This window comes from Sinohyriopsis cumingii, chromosome 16 (assembly GCF_028554795.1).
Source record: "Sinohyriopsis cumingii isolate HCF-2022 chromosome 16, ASM2855479v2, whole genome shotgun sequence".
Classification (NCBI taxonomy): Eukaryota; Metazoa; Mollusca; class Bivalvia; order Unionida; family Unionidae; genus Sinohyriopsis; species Sinohyriopsis cumingii.
The window spans coordinates 36,667,748-36,688,495 of NC_142976.1; the positions used below are offsets into that span (position 1 = coordinate 36,667,748).

At 34.1% G+C, this 20,748-nt stretch overlaps 1 protein-coding gene across 1 annotated transcript in view; it reads left to right on the forward strand.

Moving 5' to 3' along the window:
• LOC149780213 (LIM/homeobox protein Lhx9-like) overlaps positions 1-20,748 on the forward strand; it is a 40,743-nt gene that overhangs the window by 4,667 nt on the left and 15,328 nt on the right. The window contains exons 2-3 of the mRNA XM_089936353.1: positions 3,898-4,103; positions 8,091-8,443. Coding sequence (XP_089792479.1) covers positions 3,898-4,103; positions 8,091-8,443 — 559 coding nt within the window. The remainder of the gene's footprint in view (positions 1-3,897; positions 4,104-8,090; positions 8,444-20,748) is intronic.

The window sequence follows — 20,748 nt, forward strand, 5'->3', positions numbered from 1 at the left end:
TATATAATATTAAAATATACATACCGAAATCAATTACTACCTCTCAAATGGCGTGAATACCGTCCCCACGGCTCCTGACATGCCGGATGGGTGAGCGTCATCCAAGAAACAAAATTGCATGCTATATTATTTGTTAAGGGGGGAATTTTCTGAATTTAAGCAGGGGAATATATATATATATATATATATATATATATATATATATATATATATATATATATATATATATATATATATATATATATATATATATATATATATATATATATATATATATATATATATATATATAATGAGAAGTAAATAAACACGTAACGCAAAATCTGGGAGATAATGAAAACTATTTCCATGTTTGAGTGTCAATGGAATCGACAAAAGTGAAAAAAAGTTACGACATGTCTATTTTGCGTTTGGATCAAAATTGTACAAGTTGAGCAAAAAGAATTAGAGATTAGTGATTTGCACGAATGTGTTATGTGTACGGAAAACCATACAGATTTCACCTAGCTCCGGGTTAAAGACAAAGGATGCGTAGCTAAAAACAACGCCATCTAAGACAGCAAGCTACAACATGCATTGAACATTATGTCCCGGTAAATGTGTGCGCTGAGAAGATAGTATTTTAAATATCACGAGACTGTTGTATCGGGTTAATGCAATAATAATAATAATAATAATAATAATAATAATGTTCAAATATGTGTTACGTTATTCTTTTAATCAACCAATCAATGTACAGCGTAATGTATTTCGCATATTCCAAATGATGACATGCTTATCCGTTACATCAGAGGTTATAACAGTTATATTTTACTGCCTGTCCCCAAACCACTGGAATAAAACACGAAATAATGAATGTTTATAACATGTCCAGAAGTATTGAGGATGGAAAACGAAAGAATCTTTTGACAAATATTTTCCTACTTTTACAAAACCAAACCCATGTGTGGCTTTGACTGTTTTTCGCCGCAAGCACCAAATGTGGTATCATTGTAATTTTAACATTAGCACACACTCAGATAAATAAATTGATAGAAAGATAAATAAATAAATATATCGAAAGATAGGTACACACGTAGTTACATTCAAGAGCCCAAATGAAATAACAATATTTTAAGATATTTAGAAACTTCATCAACTTGTTTAAACAATATGGCAATTTCGCTAAATATTCTATAGATGTAAAATTTCTATGAGGGAAATTTTAAATGTTACTGCCTTTTATCTGGATAATAATTATCATTGTATAGTAAATGTTTGTATTTCCAGGTGGAGACAGAGAATCTATTTTATCACACATCCACGCACACCCCCATATATATATCAAGTTTAATAATAATCAGATTTGTTTAGAACACTTAGAATTTGAATTAGGTGAATTCAAAATTTATTTGAGAGTACGTAGCATGGCATGAAACATTAATTGGAAACTATGGTATGCACACGATTATGAAATTTTAATTGGAAACTGAGGTATGCACACGGTTATGAAATGTTAATTGGAAACTTATGTATGCATACTACGATTATGAAATTTTAATTGGAAACTGAAGTATGCACACGAGTACGAAAATTAATTGGAAACAGGTATGCACACGATTATGAAATATTAAATGGAAACTGAGGTGTGCACACGGTTGTGAAATATTAATTGGAAACTGAGGTATGCACAAGATTACGGTTTGTTAAGGCTTTTTTAATCAATTGTTTATCAGAAATACAGACCTTCTACTTGATGTTATTGATTGGTGTCTAAGTAAGATCAAATTTTAACTCTTACAAAGGGCTTTTCAATTTTACAATTCGTAACATTTTTCAAATTGATTCTGGTAGGCTTCCATGACCTTGTGTAGAATAGGGCAAAGCTGAAAATTTAACAAAGTGCTGCGGTCAAATAATTAGAACAAGTGATCGATATTAGTTTAAATTTGTCACTTGAACAGCATCTTGCAATCAATTAGAGCATAACAACAATTGGAATTGTTTCTCCATACAGGTATATGGCATTCAGAAAATGTTGATATTCGCACATTTCTGATGACCATTCATACAACACACACACACACACACACACACACACACACAGAGCGAGAGATATCTGGTTTATGGGTATATCCTACATGGTCTACTGGTAGCAAGAAATCTAAATGAATATTTTCCCTCTTATTATTGTCATTCGATTTTCTCGTCATTACAAAATCGGATAATATCATAATATCACCCTTATATTTCTGAATTCTTTTTAAAATTGATTAATTTACTGATCGAGTGAAGAGACTGAAGTATATATGAAAGTGTGAGTTTTAAAGAATGTTGTTTCAGAGGGAATACATAATTAAATGACCAAATGTGTTATCCTCGTTAAAGAAAGTTTATTATTATTATTATTATTATTATCATCATCATCATCATCATCATCATCATCATCATCAAGTAGATTGTAAACAAACTGAATCAATCGAATTATGCACATGCATTTACGTATAATTTTTCAAAGTTTGATTAACAAGGGGTAAGTTTCTCCACATTTGTGACTGGTGCCAAAATGATTGTTTCGAGACTTACAACTGAGTCCCCTTGACAAACACAAATAAGTCGTTGGAGATATTGCTAATGCATGACTGATCATTAGTTTTGTGTTGGTATCTAGGTCACATCTATATTAAGTTATTTAGTATAATTGGAGTCAAGTACTTTGCATAACAGTACGGTACAGTTGGAGATCTGGGCTGATCCGGCTGTAGTATTCGAACCCGCACTATTTCGGTCGCTAGGTCGGCACGCATGCCGCTGAGCCAATGCGGCTCCACACATAACTAAGAAAGAAAACTTAATCAACGACATATACACACCTTTTTGTATACAAGTAGGTTTATCTTTTTGAAACATCCGACTTACTCACATTCCACAACACTTCAAGACGTTCACACAAATCTTGGTTCCCTGGGGTCCAGCGCCTTTAATCCCTCCGGCAGTCCAATGTTAACATCATTGGGGGAAATTGGATATAATTACTTAACCACTTTAGCACCGATTAACACCCGTTCCGGCAGACGTCATGGTGGCTCGGTGCAATTTTCTTATCGTCTTGGATTTATAGAAGTCAATTACAACATTATTTTTTGAATGATATAATCTATTCTATCGATGCCAGTTCTGCTGCTTGCTGCTTATCCTCATCTTCGTTTCGCTACTATAACTACTACCACCACCACCATCATCTTTCCGGTAGCGTTGAAATCTAAACACCCCACCCCCAAACAACAGCACACATCTGACAGATCAATTCCGTATAGAAGCGACTAAAGGCGTGCATAATTAACATCTATATAACAGATATGAATAGACTGGTAAAGGTAATGAATCATATTGAAATAAAAAGAAATAGTATCTGCGATTTCTTAAGAAATCTTTAATATTGTACGGCTATTTTTTGTTGGCCATCTATTCAAGGTGGCCATTTGTGCTCTCACTCGACAACAATTTCATTTCAGTTATTTTCTTTTTCTTTTTCGTTTATTTTTATATTGGTATAACTTAATCGTTTCAATATTCGTGCAAGATAAACTCCAGAATGATAGCGAGGTAATTCAGGACGACGTCATTCAATTGTCACAGTCAAAAGAAAAACGCCGTGCGTCTGTGTCCTAGTAGAGGATGAAATTCGTATAATATTGACACAAAACAGCTACCATTTCCAATTTGATTTGTCATTTCTTTGTTCATTCCATGCTAACATGATCTGGTGTTCTATTAGCTTATATGAACTATAAATAATCAGAATTTCGTACAATATAAACAAGGACCCAAAATAATTACAATGACCCACAACTGTAAAGACATTTTTAGGGAACATATTATTTTAATATTAATTCTTTTTATTTTAATTTTCTTAAGACCATGCCTGTTATGAACCGAGATGAGAAACCCCGATTCTGCGCCGGATGCGGGATCAGAATAGTGGAAAAATATTATTTAATGGCGGCGGATAGGGTGTGGCATTTAGACTGTTTAAAATGTTGTGACTGCAATATTCGTCTTGACACAGAGCTCACGTGCTTTGCACGTGATGAAAATATCTACTGCAAAGAGGACTATTACAGGTAAGATTTGTATAACTAAATTACACACACACACACACACATACATACATATATATATATATATATATATATATATATATATATATATATATATATATATATATATATATATATATATATATATATATATATATATATATATATATATATATATATATATATATATATAGACAGACAGATAGATAAATAGATAGATAGATACATTTTAAAACATGATCTGGTAATTTCACATTAGACCTATCCCTTATGATGTCATAGGTGGTCATATTAGTTGACTGCTGAGAGATTCTACGTCTTAATTTTTATATTGTTATTGACAGCTATAAAACAGATTGTCAGATCACAAGAGATTATCACCTAACATATAAAACTAGAGAAAATAAAGAGACTCTCTGTCAGTATATTTATTGTATTTATTTTTAAGTAATGTGCTGCATTTGTATCGATGTGTCTTGTAGAAATTAAAAAATTATGGCAGACTAACATGGGACCAATTGCCCAGTTGTCCACCATCCAGGTAAAATTGGATTAATTTTTGTGTTAATGATCTTACTGAGAAGGGTCTATTAATATCAGAGGTTAATTAAATCAGCCGTATCATCCCACCCCAACCCCTTGCTAATGAGTAGGACAATTTATATGAGGATTTGTCTCCATGTATTAAAGACACACACAAAACACACACACACACACACACACACACACACACAGAAGACATAAATATTCATCGAAAGTAACATGAACATGTCTCAGATAATTATTAAACTGGATTACAGTCGTGGTAATTGTAACAAAACAATATTTAAGAAACAACATCATGTTTTAATTATAATTTGCAAGATAAACATGAAAATTTGTAACATACGGATATCTTAGATCTCAATATTATATATATATATATATATATATATATATATATATATATATATATATATATATATATATATATATATATATATATATATATATATATATATATATATATATATATATATATATATTCCGTTTTCTTTTTAATGTCAGGCAAGTTAAATGCAAGCGTATAAAATATATATACACACTAGAAAGGCTAATGAAAATCGTCTAACGCAATGACCGGGTATGAAAAAATCTTTCGAATACGTTTGGGATGACTACATTGATAATGTAATATGCATTGATGTGAGCTAGAAAAAAATCATCATATGAAGTGATGTGGGATAGGGAAATCTCATCATATGAAGAGATGTGGGATAGAGAAATCTCATTGGAAAGTGGGATATGGAAATCTCATCATATGAAGTTATGTGGGATAGGGAAATCTCACCACAAGAAGAAATGTGGAATATGGAAACCTCATCAAAGAGTCTGAATTTGTGGGCACAAACAAGGCCGATTTACTACTCAAACATTTTTATTCCGAGGGTGGGTTTTTCCTTTACTAATCCAATGCTTATGACGCGTGGAGTGTTTTTCTTTCATCTCTCAGTTTGAAGATAGTGCTGAAAAAAGATGGCTTGTCATAAGAATGTTAGTAGATTAAAAATACATAGTTTTCTAAACGTTTTGACATAATTAGAAACAACACTGAAAGATAAGTGTATAACAAAGAATTTGTTGAAAACAGGGATTACTATTTTTGCTTGACCAACAAATTAGTTCCTTAAATACTCAAGTCGCAAGGAACATTTATACATATACGTTCATTGCGTCAAATAATGGTGTCGACTACCAGGAAGGGATCCAGAACATAGTGTTTTGTACCGATGGAGGGTGGGTGGGCGATGAACAAAAAGGCCACGGGTCTGTGCGACGAAACGCCCAGTGGTAACCTAAGGAAACTTGTATATTAAGCGTTTCCAGGGCTTAATTTTAACCATCTAACTGTAAAGAAAATTCAATCTAGGAAACCTTTTAAGTTGTTTCGCGCAAAATTTATGTCGATGTGGGGTAGGGGAGACGCAGTGACTACACCCATCCGGATCCACCCATGACTACAGTGACAATGGGTTGGGATATACAATATTCCTCATGTCTTTATGGAATGGGCAAACTGTATCACACATAAATATGAGAGAACATTAAATGGGCCCCGAGCGCTTATAATTATCGGTGTCATTATATCATACATGAATTATCCTACGCCACAAAGAAAAATGTATGTCACTCTTATTATAGTGAATATTAGCATATGAGTACATGCTCTAAATCCATGCAATGTTTACTGAGAAAAGAAGACATCTGCGTGTGTTTGTGTTCAGATATGAAATGCAAAAATCTCGTATATCGATACTTATCATTATGTTTTGATGTGTTCTACACTTACGTGCTTCTTTTGACTAATTGGCCACATTGAATTACAAGTTTGCTTTTATACATCTCGCTTAAGATAATGTACATGCCCTGAATTCTTCACACTTTGTTTTTGAACATGAAAGACAAAATAACACCGAGAATTTCAAATTCTGGTACGGTGTTCCAGGTAAATTTATTTCATTGCAGTAAAATATGCAGGAAGAACAATAAAGTTACAAGAACCATTGAAGTTCTAAAATTTCAATTTGACTATAAGTATCGAACATTAATTTATTTGGAATTTAAGTCGGCATTTCAGTTTAGTATCCAATGGTTATAGAAATACATGCCATAATTCAATTACTGGTGTGGTGATAGACTTCTAACAAATTTTAAAAAATGACCGCCGTGTTGAGTCCGTGGGAAAACCACTTTATTTAAATTGCCTTGGTACGATTTTACATTGCATATAATGATGTGCCATTCAGAACAAACAAGACAAACAAACGTAACAATACCAAAGAAACCTTAATTTTTATTATATCCGTTATACATACACATCATTGCTAATACACGTGGAAAAAAGTGAGCAGTGGAATTTGAAACGTTAAAGAATATTGAGAGATATAAATGGAAAGAGAGCTGTTTAAACCATAAAGATACCTTGATTCATCGTCTTGAAAAGGTTTATTCTCCACCTTCAATGATTTATATGTGATATGTATTTTTTCTGGGGAAAAGGATAAATTTGAGTAAGACGTAATACATGTGTGTCCTATAATATTACACTGCGCATCTGTTCAAATCATCTTGCAAGAGCGTGATAAGTGATATTTTGATTTACAACTTTGAAGTTTAAATTTTTGTTTTTCCACGCCATAAATTAATTTTATTTATTAAAAACGAAACAAAATGCACACACACGGCTGAAGAAAGCAATTACAAAGAACTTACCATATCGTACTGACATCCGCATAGTTTCTTTCAAGAATTTTTTTGTAGATATAGTTGTATTTTTTAATAACAGATAAATGTATTGCATGATCATAACTTTAATGGTAAGAATGTTTCAGTTGTATCATCGATTCTTTTAATTTTCCTTAATGCTTGTTTTGTTAAAGATTCCAGTAGTTATCTTTGCTCTCGAAGCGTCGTGAAAGAAGCCAGTAAGTGTTGTCCTAGTTTGGTTGCTATTCAGTTCGTCTGTCCTTCCGCGATATAGTACATTTAGCTGCGACAAAACTTGTCTAGTCTGAGTACAACCAAGACCTAAACTTTGAAATTTGAAGACGACGAAAAAACTGAAAATTGACACTACCGTTTTCAAGGATTAAACACCTTTATAAGCACTGGTTTTTATTTAAGAAAGCTTTTGTTGTCATTCTTTCGTTCTGAATCTAACTTTGGACCATGGAATTTATCATTCATTCCTCTTTGTTTGTTTTTTTTATATATATTAAAGTCATACCTTTGGCACATCGATAAAATCATGTAGTGTGGCAAATATATTCATCAAGAGTGCAGCACATGAGACCAGTCCATGTTGAATTTTTTTTTTCTTTGCCATTTTAGTTACAACGCTACAAGCTGAACTGAATATATTGAAGAACTGTCTCCTCACTGATTTTCACTCTCGCACCAATAAAATCAGTATATTCTTAACTCTTTCCAAAACATTTGTTAAATTCTTTTACGTGTATTTTATTTTTTCAGACGTTTTTCTGTGAAGACCTGTGCAAAGTGCAATCTGGGAATTTCAGCAAATGAACTTGTCATGCGCGCCAGAGACTATGTATTTCATTTGTCCTGTTTCACGTGCTGGGCTTGCAATAAAACCTTGACAACAGGAGACTATTTTGGTATGAAGGACAATTTAGTATATTGTAAACCAGACTATGAACTCCTTTTTCAAGGAGATGGTATGCAAAATCTTTCCTCCGGGATCATTGGTCCTCCAGCAGGAGACATTCCTTTTTACAGTGGTGTAAAACGTACACAAAAGGGACGACCGCGAAAACGAAAAATTACTGCGTCTGATGGAAATATGTGTTCTCAACAACACCTAGGTAAGATGATAATGTTTGCAAAAACTCCATTGACAGGTGGTACTGCTTCTTTAACATGTTTTCCATATAATTCTTCACAGGACGATTTTTGACCGATTAGACATTATGTCCCTTTATCAGTCAATCAAACAACCAATGAGTTAATAAACTCGAACAACCAATCAATCAGTAGGTGAGTCTGTCTCTGTGTGTCTGTCTCTGTATGTCTGTCCATATGTATCTGTATGTATGTATGTATGTATGTATGTATGTATGTATGTATGTATGTATGTATGTATGCATGCATGCATGGATGTATGTATATGTATGTATGTATGTATGTATGTATGTATGTATGTATGTATGTATGTATGTATGTGTGTGTGTGTGTGTATGTATGTATGTATGTATGTATACAAAACCAGGTATAACTGAAACGGAACAAGAGGAAAACATCAGAAGCTCGTTATTTGTTGTCACAGATCCAAACTAGCGTAGCAATAATCACATGGTATATTTACGCCGATCTGAATTTTCCTTGATGCCAAGAACATGTTAATGCCGTGATAAATATCTTCATATAAGAAGATTTGCGAAACGAATCACCGTTAATAACACATACATTTATCAACTTTGTTTTGGCATTTCATCCATCAACCGACCGTGAAGAACACAACATTATTTCAGATCGACATAGTCGCATGTAAGACACCTTTTAAACTTGACTAGCTGTATCTTATGATATAGTCGGAAACAAAGAAAGAGGTTATGTGCTAGGGATTTGCTACCTTTATTTTAATCACTTTGCTGAGAAAATAATTTGAAAATTACTAAGAATATATCTGAAAATTACTTAGAATCCACAGCATGTTTCCTCAACTAAAATAGTATTGTTTTAAAATCTTCGGCATGTTTGTTCATTTCTGACAAGTATGCAAAATGAACGTTTGCCTACTGGTTTGATTTTTATATATAGATTTTGAAACTGATAAACATAACAGAATCGTATACCAGTTCTTCAAACAGCCATGCGGCTGAATGATGCGTGGTACTAATGATACGGAAGACTGTGAACCAGCCTAGAAATGGATGAACATAAAATAGAGCAAATGCAAGTTTGGCTGGCCAAGATTGGTTAATAATGAAAGGTACATTTTAACGAAAAGAGTCTTTTGAGAGTTTATCCTTGTTGTAAATTAAAAAATAGAGACAATGTTTTATTGATTGAATTTCAGTCCTTTTACAGACTTGAGTTTGGAACTCATTGCTGAAATTATCACCTCTTTGGTGCGGATTTGAAAACACATGTTTCAAAGACATGTAGATCCAGTAAATGCCGCGGCTCACATGGTTTTCTTTACAAAGAAGCTGTTATCAAGGATATGTCTATACCGAAACAAATGTTTGATCATGACCATTAAGAAATTCGAAGCTATTGAATTTTTAATATCATGGTGTTTGCACTGGTTTACTAGGGGAACTGAATTAGTACCGCGAGTCCTTACGAAGACATTACACAGAGCAATTGTCTGTCCTGTACAATCATCGAGTCTGCATCACCCGTCTTCGAAACGCGCGTGTAGTTAATGTAGACATTCATCTAAGAAAAAGTCTAACATAAGCTTTCTTTTGGACAGCTTTATTTTAGGACAAAACACATCATTTTGTCATGACATGGTATCCTAGGGGATCTGAAATCTGCCTTTTGTCCCTCTTAAGCCTATTAGACTGTCTTGACCACTTCAGTTTTACCTACCATTCACGACCACTTACTTTTGCATTCAACTCGCTCAGTAATCCGCGACCGGTCTGTAGAAAAGAACATAACAGAACCTTTATTTAGTGTTAAATCTCAGGCCACACGCAGGCGACACTGGAGACCAAAGTAATGCATAAATAGAGAGTGGCTACTATACGTCTTTGAGCACATACAGACTTGTGACAAAACGGGTGTGCATTATGATGTAAAACACAATGTAACCGGTACATTATATTTTTTAAAAAACAATTTTTTAACGTATTATGCACACACACACACACACACACACACACAGAAAACATACATACATACATACATACATACATACATACATACATACATACATGGACTTCAGTAATTACATAAAGTTTAGACTGGAAAAGAGTGCGCTTCTGAAAATCGTAGGATTATTTGCAGTCTTACAAAGGAATATACTTAGCTTGCGATCAAATGATCATACATATAATTATATTTGTAATATTCACCATTAAGTTGTGGCAGGTACATCAATCTTGTTCGAAAATGGAAAATATTTTTTGTCATGAATAACGAAAATATGCTGTTGATATTATTAAAGACGTACCAAGATTCCTCGGGAATTACGGTACATACCTAACTGATGGACCTTATCGACTATTGGTACAGTGAAAAAACATCCGTGGTGCGTAACAACGGTGAAAAATACCACGGTAACCCGACATACCGGTACAGTGAAAAAAGTACAGTGGTGCGTACCAACGGTGAAAAATACCACGGTAACCCGACATACCGGTACAGTGAAAAACGTACAGTGGTGCGTACCAACCGTTAATTTTGTTGTTGTTGTAGTGTTTAACGCCGATTTTCAGCACACAATAGGCTATTCCTGGCGACCAGTATTAATGGTGGAGGAAGAACCCCGGAAAACCCCGGAAAGAACCACCGACCCACGAAAAGCTACTGGCAAGCTTTCTCACATACCGACATTGGCTGAATCCGAGACTCGAACCCACGCAGGCAGAGGTGACATGGCAGTGATCCGTAACGGAGAGCGCTTTAGACCACTCGGCCACTCGGGGCCCCCCACCAACGGTGAAAAATACCACAGTAACCCGATATACCGGTACAGTGAAAAAAGTACAGTGGTGCGTACCAACGGTGAAAAATACCACGGTAACTCGATATACTGGTACAGTGAAAAAAGTACAGTGGTGCGTACCAATGGTGAAAAATACCACGGTAGCCCGACATACCAGTAATATCGCGTAGCTACATACATGATTCATTGGAGTATTTTGCATTTATCATTGACACCCTAAATCCAGTCGTGTGACATTTAGTATAAATGCCATTTGGTTTCCTATAAGTACTAAATGCTGAAAAGTATATTAAAGATTCAAGATGAACATTTTAGTAAGCTGGGCATTTTATAATGTTATCACCACCTAGTGGTGAGACATCTTTCTCTTCTTTAAAGAACATCCGGGGATATATGCCTAAAACGTTTCTTTGGGAAACGTTAAATTTCAGGGGCTTTTGTGTCTCCACTTCTTATGCTGTAGAACTGTTTGGGTATTATCACTATAGTAACGTTGTCTGCATGTATCGCTTCACAAAGATGCTTCTGTATTATTGGTTTGATATACTTTTCATATGCTAGGATTAATCATGCACCGCACATTAAAAAGTAATTTATGAACAATGCATCTGACACCAAAAGGAACAACCACAATGTTAACACTAAAGTAATAAACAATAACGCAATTTAGTTTTTCCTTTGTACAGTGTTGCTAAAAAATAAAATGCAAAAATAATTTTAAAAAATCTGCAAACAGATAGAGGTCAAGGTCGGTGCCAATTTGATACATTATTTCTAAAAGAACACACACACAAACAATTTTGTAATTATTTACTTTTAATTCCAAACAAAATCGAACGTATGACACCGATACTAGACTGAGCATGAAACAGTACATCCACCATGTTTGTAAACGATAATGTATTTAATTTTGAAGAATGAGAAAGTATGTGTTTCATTGATGACAAGAATATCAGAAAACAAGAAGGGTCTCCTGAAATCTTTGTGAAACTATGACATTCGTTAAAATTGTTGAATTATAGGTAGATGGAACAATTGCTTTTTAAATGTCTTACAAACGTGTGTTCTTAACAATGACAGTCACTTTCTATATTTGTAGATACGACTTAAATTTGCATAGAGTTCGTGCACACGGATACAAAAAGGGTCATTCGCGAATCTGAATAGCTGCTAATATACATTTAGGTTTTATTAGAGACACAAGAATGGCAGCAATCGGAATTATAATGTTCGAACGTTCAGAACGTCGCTGTCGGTAATTAATGAGCGTGGATATTGTTTAGCAAACTGTATCAAATTCCTAGAAACTTATGATGCACATGCGCAACACGGAACCTTTGATTTTCATTGAATAAGCTAACACAAGACAACATCATGTTTAGTTTTTGAGAGATATTGCCAGAAATTCATAAGAGAGTAATATCGTGTGGAATAAAGTGTAAAGCCGGCATGGCTTCTGCCTTAAATCAAAGTTTACATGGAAGTTCCAAACGCTGTCACGAAGCGCGTGTTTAGTTTAGTCTCTCTTATTTTAAGTAAGTAATAAAAATGTTTAGAAAAACACACATCAGAAGGTTCTGTTAATTTAACAGTGGTCCATTCATCTGGAAAGACGAAAAAGAATGAAAGAATGAAAAAGGGAGAAAGAATGATGACAATGTGATTAAAAGAAAAGAACACGTTAAAGAATGGAAAGAAATGCGAACGCAAGCCTGATTCTTGCAAGCTCGCAATGATGTGGTGTGGAAGAATTAGATTTGTCGTTGTAGGGAATTTTTGTACACAATGTCCTGAAACAAGAGGAGAAACACTGCCGACGCATTTTTGTCGTATGCTTCATTAATGCCGCAACTAGCTCGGGGGAACACTGAAGAAAACTTTGAAGTTTTATTCAAAATACAGACTTCGGAAGATGTGGGTAGAAAATGTTACCAGAGGGGGGTAGGCATTTGTGAAGCCGATCCGCTCAATCCATGCAAAAATAATTTACTCTTCAGAAATCAAAGATAATACAATTTTATCGAGTCACTTCTTTGGGGAATGTGACACTGTACTTATTTAATCAAACATACTCTGTTATATTTGAAGCGTTAAACCAGTCTATGACACTGGGGCTTCATAGCCCAAGGAAGCACGGCTGGAGTTTCTTGTCAGTAAAATGTGGTGAAAATCAAATTTGTAATTTCTTAATACATATTAGTAGTTCAACACCATCATTTTTTTTTATTACATAAACCATTATTATTACAATACAGCTGTTGCTACTACTACCACTACCATCACCACAACTACTTATAATGTTAGTGTTAGTGTTGTTGCTGTTGCTACCACCACAACCATTACTACTAGTAATGCTGCTGATGTTGTTACTATTCTTCGCTTATTACTAATGAGTACAAATATAAACAAGAAAGAAGTTTTTCGAAAGAAATACATTAAATGTCAAAGACTGTAGAAGCGAAATACACGCATATATAATGTGGAAATAAGACGTTAACTTTCAGTCCCCCCAAAAAATTAACAAACGAACACACACACACACACACACACACACACACACACGCCTATATATATATATATATATATATATATATATATATATATATATATATATATATATATATATATATATATATATAGCAACAATCATTTCGCTCATATGCTTTCTGTCTACTGAAAAAGAGCTTTTGCTAATATCACCCATACGAATTGAATATCACCATACAAAGTTAATATAACCATAGCAATTGAATGTGACGCATAAAATGAATCTCGCCCATACGAATTGAATATCACACATAAAACTTGAATATTACCCATAAAACTTGAATATTACCCATACAAATTTAATATTACCCATGCAAATATAGTATCACCCATACAAATTTAATTTCACGCATACGAATTGAATGCCACTCATACCAATTCAATGTCACCCATACCAACTTCATATCACCCATACCAATTCAATATCACCCATACAAATTCAATATCGTCCACGACAATTCAATATTACCCATACAAATGTAATACCACCCACACACATTCAATATCTTCCACGACAATTCAATATCACCCATACCAGTTTTATATCATCGCTACCAATTCGATACCAGTTCATTATCACCCATACCAATTCAGTATAAGTCACATCAATTCAATACCACCCATACCAATTCAATATCATCCATACTGGTCTTGTATCACCCATACCAATTCACTATCACCCATATGTTCAATATCACCTATACTAGTTCAGTATCACCCATACTAGTTCAAAGTCACTCATAGCAATTCAATATCATCCGTACCAGTTCAATATCAACCATACTTATTCTATATCAAACATACCAGTTCAATATCGACCATACCAATTCAATGTCACCTATACCAGTTCAATATCATGTAATTTCCATGACTGCAGATTCTATGAAAATTTTACAAAATTAAATAATACTTACCTTAAATTTATGAATTTTGAAAATACAATTCGGCGTTCAGCTATAAATGTTAATGCTGTACTCAGTACTTGTATCTTTGAGGTGAAATTTAACATACAACACGGTTCCATGTTTCACATCTTTGTAGTGAAATTTACCAGACAAAATGGGTCATATTTCGCATCTTTGTGGTGAAATTTAACATACAACAGTGTTCCATGTTTCACATCTTTGTAATGAAATTTAACATACAACAGTGTGCCATGTTTTACATCTTTGTAATGAAATGTAACAGACAAAATGGGTCATATTTCACATCTTTGTAGTGAAATTTAACATACAACAGTGTTCCATGTTTTACATCTTTGTAATGAAATTTAACAGACAAAATGGGTCATATTTTACATCTTTGTAGTGAAATTTAACATACAACAGTGTGCCATGTTTCACATCTTTGTAGTGAAATTTAACAGACAACAGTGTGCCATGTTTCACATCTTTGTAGTGAAATTTAACAGACAACAGTGTGCCATGTTTCACATCTTTGTAATGAAATTTAACATACAACAGTGTGCCATGTTTCACATCTTTGTGATGAAATTTAACATACAACAGTGTGCCATGTTTCACATCTTTGTGATGAAATTTAACATACAACAGTGTGCCATGTTTCACATCTTTGTGATGAAATTTAACATACAACAGTGTGCCATGTTTCACAGGCAACTCATAATAAGACGACGTAAATGTTGACCTCCTAAAGATTTTGCGTGAAGTTTCAATCATTGTTCAAGTATAAAGTGATATTTTCTAACACCTACATATATTATATGAACTGTTATTTGATGACACCAAGATATATTATATGAAGTGATATTTTATAACACCTAAATATGTTACATAAAATGATATTTGATAATACCTCTCTCTCTCTCTCTCTCTCTCTCTCTCTCTCTCTCTCTCTCTCTCTCTCTCTCTATATATATATATATATATATATATATATATATATATATATATATATATATATATATATATATATATATATATATATATATATTATAGTATAGTGATACTTGATAACACCGACATAACTGATATAATATAAAGTGATATTTTATAACACCTACACATGTTACATAAAATGATATTTGATAATACCTACATATATTATATAGTTCAATTATCATCTAGTTCAATATCTGACAAAATGAAGTGTCAGCTTATCATCAGAAAGACCATCCTGGCACTACTATCGTCTTCATCTTCGTACCTCTTATGCGAGGTCTGACGAGCAAGCCGAAGGTATGCAACTTGTACGCTAATATTTTACTGTCCAACTAAACGTATTTAAGAAACTAACGAAATGAAACATCTATCACAACGCGAAATCACAGACCTGTCAAAATAAAAAAAGACGGTAGCTCTACACCTTTTTCTTAGCTGGTCGAGCGTGCAATGAACCTTTGGGATTTGTCAAATATTGACAATCGTTTACCAATGTTGTCCTTTTGTGATCGAATGTATCTCCAATTCGCTCAAGAGCCGATATTTCACTCCACGGGCATGTAATGCAAACAAGAAGCAACGCTGAATGATCCTATATATACAGTTTTAAGTCGACTTTTCTTCCAACTGAAATGAATGATCGTATATATGCAGTTAGAAGTCAACTTTCCTTCCAATTTAAAGAATTCTATAACTTTTGAGTCATTTACTCTGACCTGGTTTGATTACAACCTTATGATCGGCAACATTATCACATTAAACGACATAGAATGTCACGAAAACAAAATGTTACTTTGGACGTCACAGAATATCACATTAGACAGCACAAATATCACATTAGACGGCACAAAAGATCACATCAAAAGAAAATCAAATTAGACAGCTTTACACTGCACTACACATGAAAGATTACCCAGGTACACATGAAATATTACTAAGTTCCCAAGTCTCATTCAGCTAGACTCTCTCGTGACTTTGATAAATTTACGCTGAACGAGCGTCTTAACAAGTTCTGTAATTGCATCTTACTGGTAGGTGTCACTCATTTCTTTCTATTTTTCCTTTCCTTTTTCTTTTTTCTGAAGAATGCAATATATATATATATATATATATATATATATATATATATATATATATATATATATATATATATATATATATATATATATACAGTAAAGTCTATCAGCAGCATTTGTGCATAAATGACAAATGTCAACGTTGCAAGCCACGGGCGATAGTCCGCCACGCTCTTTTGTCATCCGTGGCTGCCTGTGCTGATTTATATTTATTCGTTTTTTGACGGATACATATCAAGAAAACTATCAATAATACCACATAACAATCTCCCACACATAAATGAGAGTGCCTGTTTTGTCAATCGATGAGTAACTGTGCTTGGAAAAGAAAATTTGATTGTCTCATTCAAACAGTGTAAAAGGTCACGATGGGTCAAAATATAGAGAAAATAAATGTACTCGCACAGATAGGTTAAGCGGGTTTATTAATATTCATGAGAAACGAGGAAATCTCCGTACAGGTACCCACGGGTGATAACGGATTATCGTCTGTGGCATGCGATGATGGATTGACAAATGTACTTACTTTAGGGTGGAAGTAGGTGTCCGTGCCAAAGCCGGCAACGCGTGCCCTTTTTATGTACTCGATTAGGTAGTGCCGTAGTCTCACGATAAGCAAGATTTTCGCGCAGAAGCAACACCATTAATTATGCATAGCTTTTGTGATCGGCCGAAAGGATTTTCTTTAAAAAAAGAAGAAGAAAAGAAAATGTTTCAATTTTGTGATTAAGTATACTGACAGATCTACGAAATAATCAGCGACTTTACCCCAGTATTAGAAAGTTTAGTTTTGAATACTGCAATAGTGTGTATATAACTATTTGGACAACTTCGTTTAATTTTGAAACATACATATACGCCTCAGATAGATTTGTCCGCATAGTAATTTAAAGCAAAATCATCCATTTCGTTCGCAAGAAAGTTCTCAGCAAAACAAACAGAAATTTATTTGGACCTCCACGGTTATTTATACATTTGGGTTGACCGTAGGAAAGACCATGGTTGGTATCTGACCTAAACAGGCAAGTCAATTCATAGGCCGGTAAGTGGCCATCCATTTAGTACGTACGCATGGAGGGGGAGGGGGTTAACCCAAATGTATACGCATGCGTATGGGGGAGGTCTACTGATAATGTACGTACACATAGAAAACGGGTTGGGTGGGTGGTGTGAAACCTCGATAATAATTTGTCTAATACGTAAACTGTTCGACTGGGTTCAGTCAGCGTTTAAATTTTAGCGGGCACTTGACAAACTGTTTAAAATTATGCAGCTTATTTCTTTGATGCAGCCAGACATTCAACGTCAGTGGACTATCTGTTTTATTAAACACGATAATATTATTAATCCTTTGTAGTTTCTGCATGGATTAAATATAGGCCGTTATATAAAATTCGGGAGGGGGGAGCGTCAAGCGTACGTTTGCAGGTGGGTGTGTGTGTAAAAAAAGTACGCACGTGTACATGGAGGGGTCAAGCTTTGCCAGATTTTTGCGTACATACTAAATGGATGGCCCCTAACAGGCACTATCTGTTTATCCCGATTAGTCAGTCTTGTAACTGAGCGCGTAGCAGGGAGCAGGAAACCATAATGGGCGCGTTGCAAATGTGCCAAAAGTATTGAGATTCCGTACTTTTACAAATATTTAATATGCAAGTTATCTGCTCTCTCATGAGCACAAGAAGTGTGACGCAGTTGTCAGCGAAAGAACTGACAGAAGTTCATTCAGAACATCTGTGGCCTTTTCCGTCAAGTCGATAACGACACATTATGTGTAATTCGCCATTAAAAACTAAATCTGAATTACTTTCTGCCACATGAAGTTATATGTCTGAAGGAGACAAAGCCACAATCTATGCATTCACATATTCTCTGTCAATCCTAGTCTCGTAAATTGCCGAGGTGGTCCCAATGGTAGTTATTGGCATACATTCGAGGTTCCTATATAAAGGAGGTATATTCAAGACAATAAAAGCAACAATAACAAAAGCAAATCGCCCCCCCCCTCCAAGTATACTTCAATAGGAGAGTATCTTGGATCTTTACAGAACTGTTTCTTGTGTTTTAAACCACATTAAATATTCACTCTCATGTTTCTCATACGCTACGGATATTGGAAATCACGCGACACGTGTCTGGGTTTTAGAATTTCACGTAATTGCTCTAAAGACAGTTATATACATTACAATGAGACGAACTGACTCATATGAGATACACAATTTTGTTTTATACAATATAAACATGCAACTATTTTTTGTACCCCGTTGGAATTGAAATAGATTCTAATGAGTTTGTATGATAAATATATGCAATGCATTCCTGATAAGAAATAGCCAATTTACATAAACAATATTTTCTGTTTGACGATTTCAAACATAACTTTCAGTGTAACCCAAAATAATTTTCCCCGAGAAAAACAAATATAATAATATATAATTTTCATTAACTCTTAGCCGAGAAACTCGACAAACGTATTTTTCAATCTGAAGCCGTTTCAAAGCGTAACCGTTTGTCCGGTATCAAGCCCAACTTAGCAATTAAATTTATCCAGTATATCAAGTACAATTAAATTTATCCAGTAGATCAAGTACAATTAAATTTATCCAGTATATCAAGTAAAATTAAATTTGTCCAGTATATCAAGTACAATTAAATTTATCCAGTATATCAAGTACAATTAAATTTGTCCAGTATATCAAGCACGATTAAATTTATCCAGTATATCAAGCACAATTAAATTTGTCCAGTATATCAAGCCCAGCTTGGAAGTAAGTTAGTCCAGTATATCTAGTCCATCTTGGTAGTAGGTTTGTCCGGTATATCAATCCCAACTTGGCATTAGGTTTGTCCGGTATATCCATCCTAGATTGGCATTAAGTTTGTGTATACCAAGCCAAACTTGGCAGCATGTTTGTCCGGTATATCAAGCCGAACTTGGCAGTATGTTTGTCTGGTATATCAAGCCAAACTTGGCAGTTAAGTTTGTCCAGTATCAAACCCAACTTTCCAGTAAGTTTGTCCAGTATATCTAGCCCACCTTGGCAGTAAATTTGTTAAGTATATCAAGCCCAACTTGGCAGTAAGTTGGATACTTGCAGAAAGATATGAAATATAAGCAAAGTAGTAAATCTAAATTTTATGATCAAACAGGTGCGTACCGATTTTTTTTACTGGAATCATGAGATTGTGATTTACTATGCTTCTACACATCAAGATGGCATGTCATTCAACCTAAGTTAATGTCGCCTTATCTCCTTAATTATAGACCATTGGGATAGATATCAGCTGACGTTTGGTATGATTCCTTACATCATGATATGTAACGTAGGGCACATCGCGTGAAATGGTCCATCCAAATGACTCAACATTTAGTAAATCTTAGTAAATCTTATATGAAATAACTAAAAAGGTACTGCTAATTCTGTTCAAATTTTCACACAAAAATGTCTTATATCTGTAACATTTTATTATTTTTAACGCGTTACAAATCACTTGGGCGGGTATTATAGCAAATTTCAGAAGTTTTTCTAAGGTACCGTGCTATCTGAAGGAAGTTTGGACTTGATAAAAAGAGAACAGCTTATTCGAATTTACTTTAGTGAAATAAGGCAGTCTAAAAAAGTGTCATTTCATTACAGAAAAAAAAATAATTTGTTGATATATGGTTGTTAAAAGTCCGTTTGGTTTCAACAGGGGACAGGTGTACAATTGCACTATCCGTTACCAGTAATTACAGTATTGTCCATGTCTATTTACAGACGAATTAATTTCAATTACATAAATGTCCATACAAATTAAATGTTTCTTAAGTAAATGGGATTAAATACAATACAGTTTTAACAGGTGGGATCTTACTGTAAATGGATGTATATGTTTGCATTCAGGTACATCTGTGGACTAAAATTTCACCTTTACATGTAATGTTACACAGGTGTGAACAACGAAGCCGCAAGGAGGAAATCACT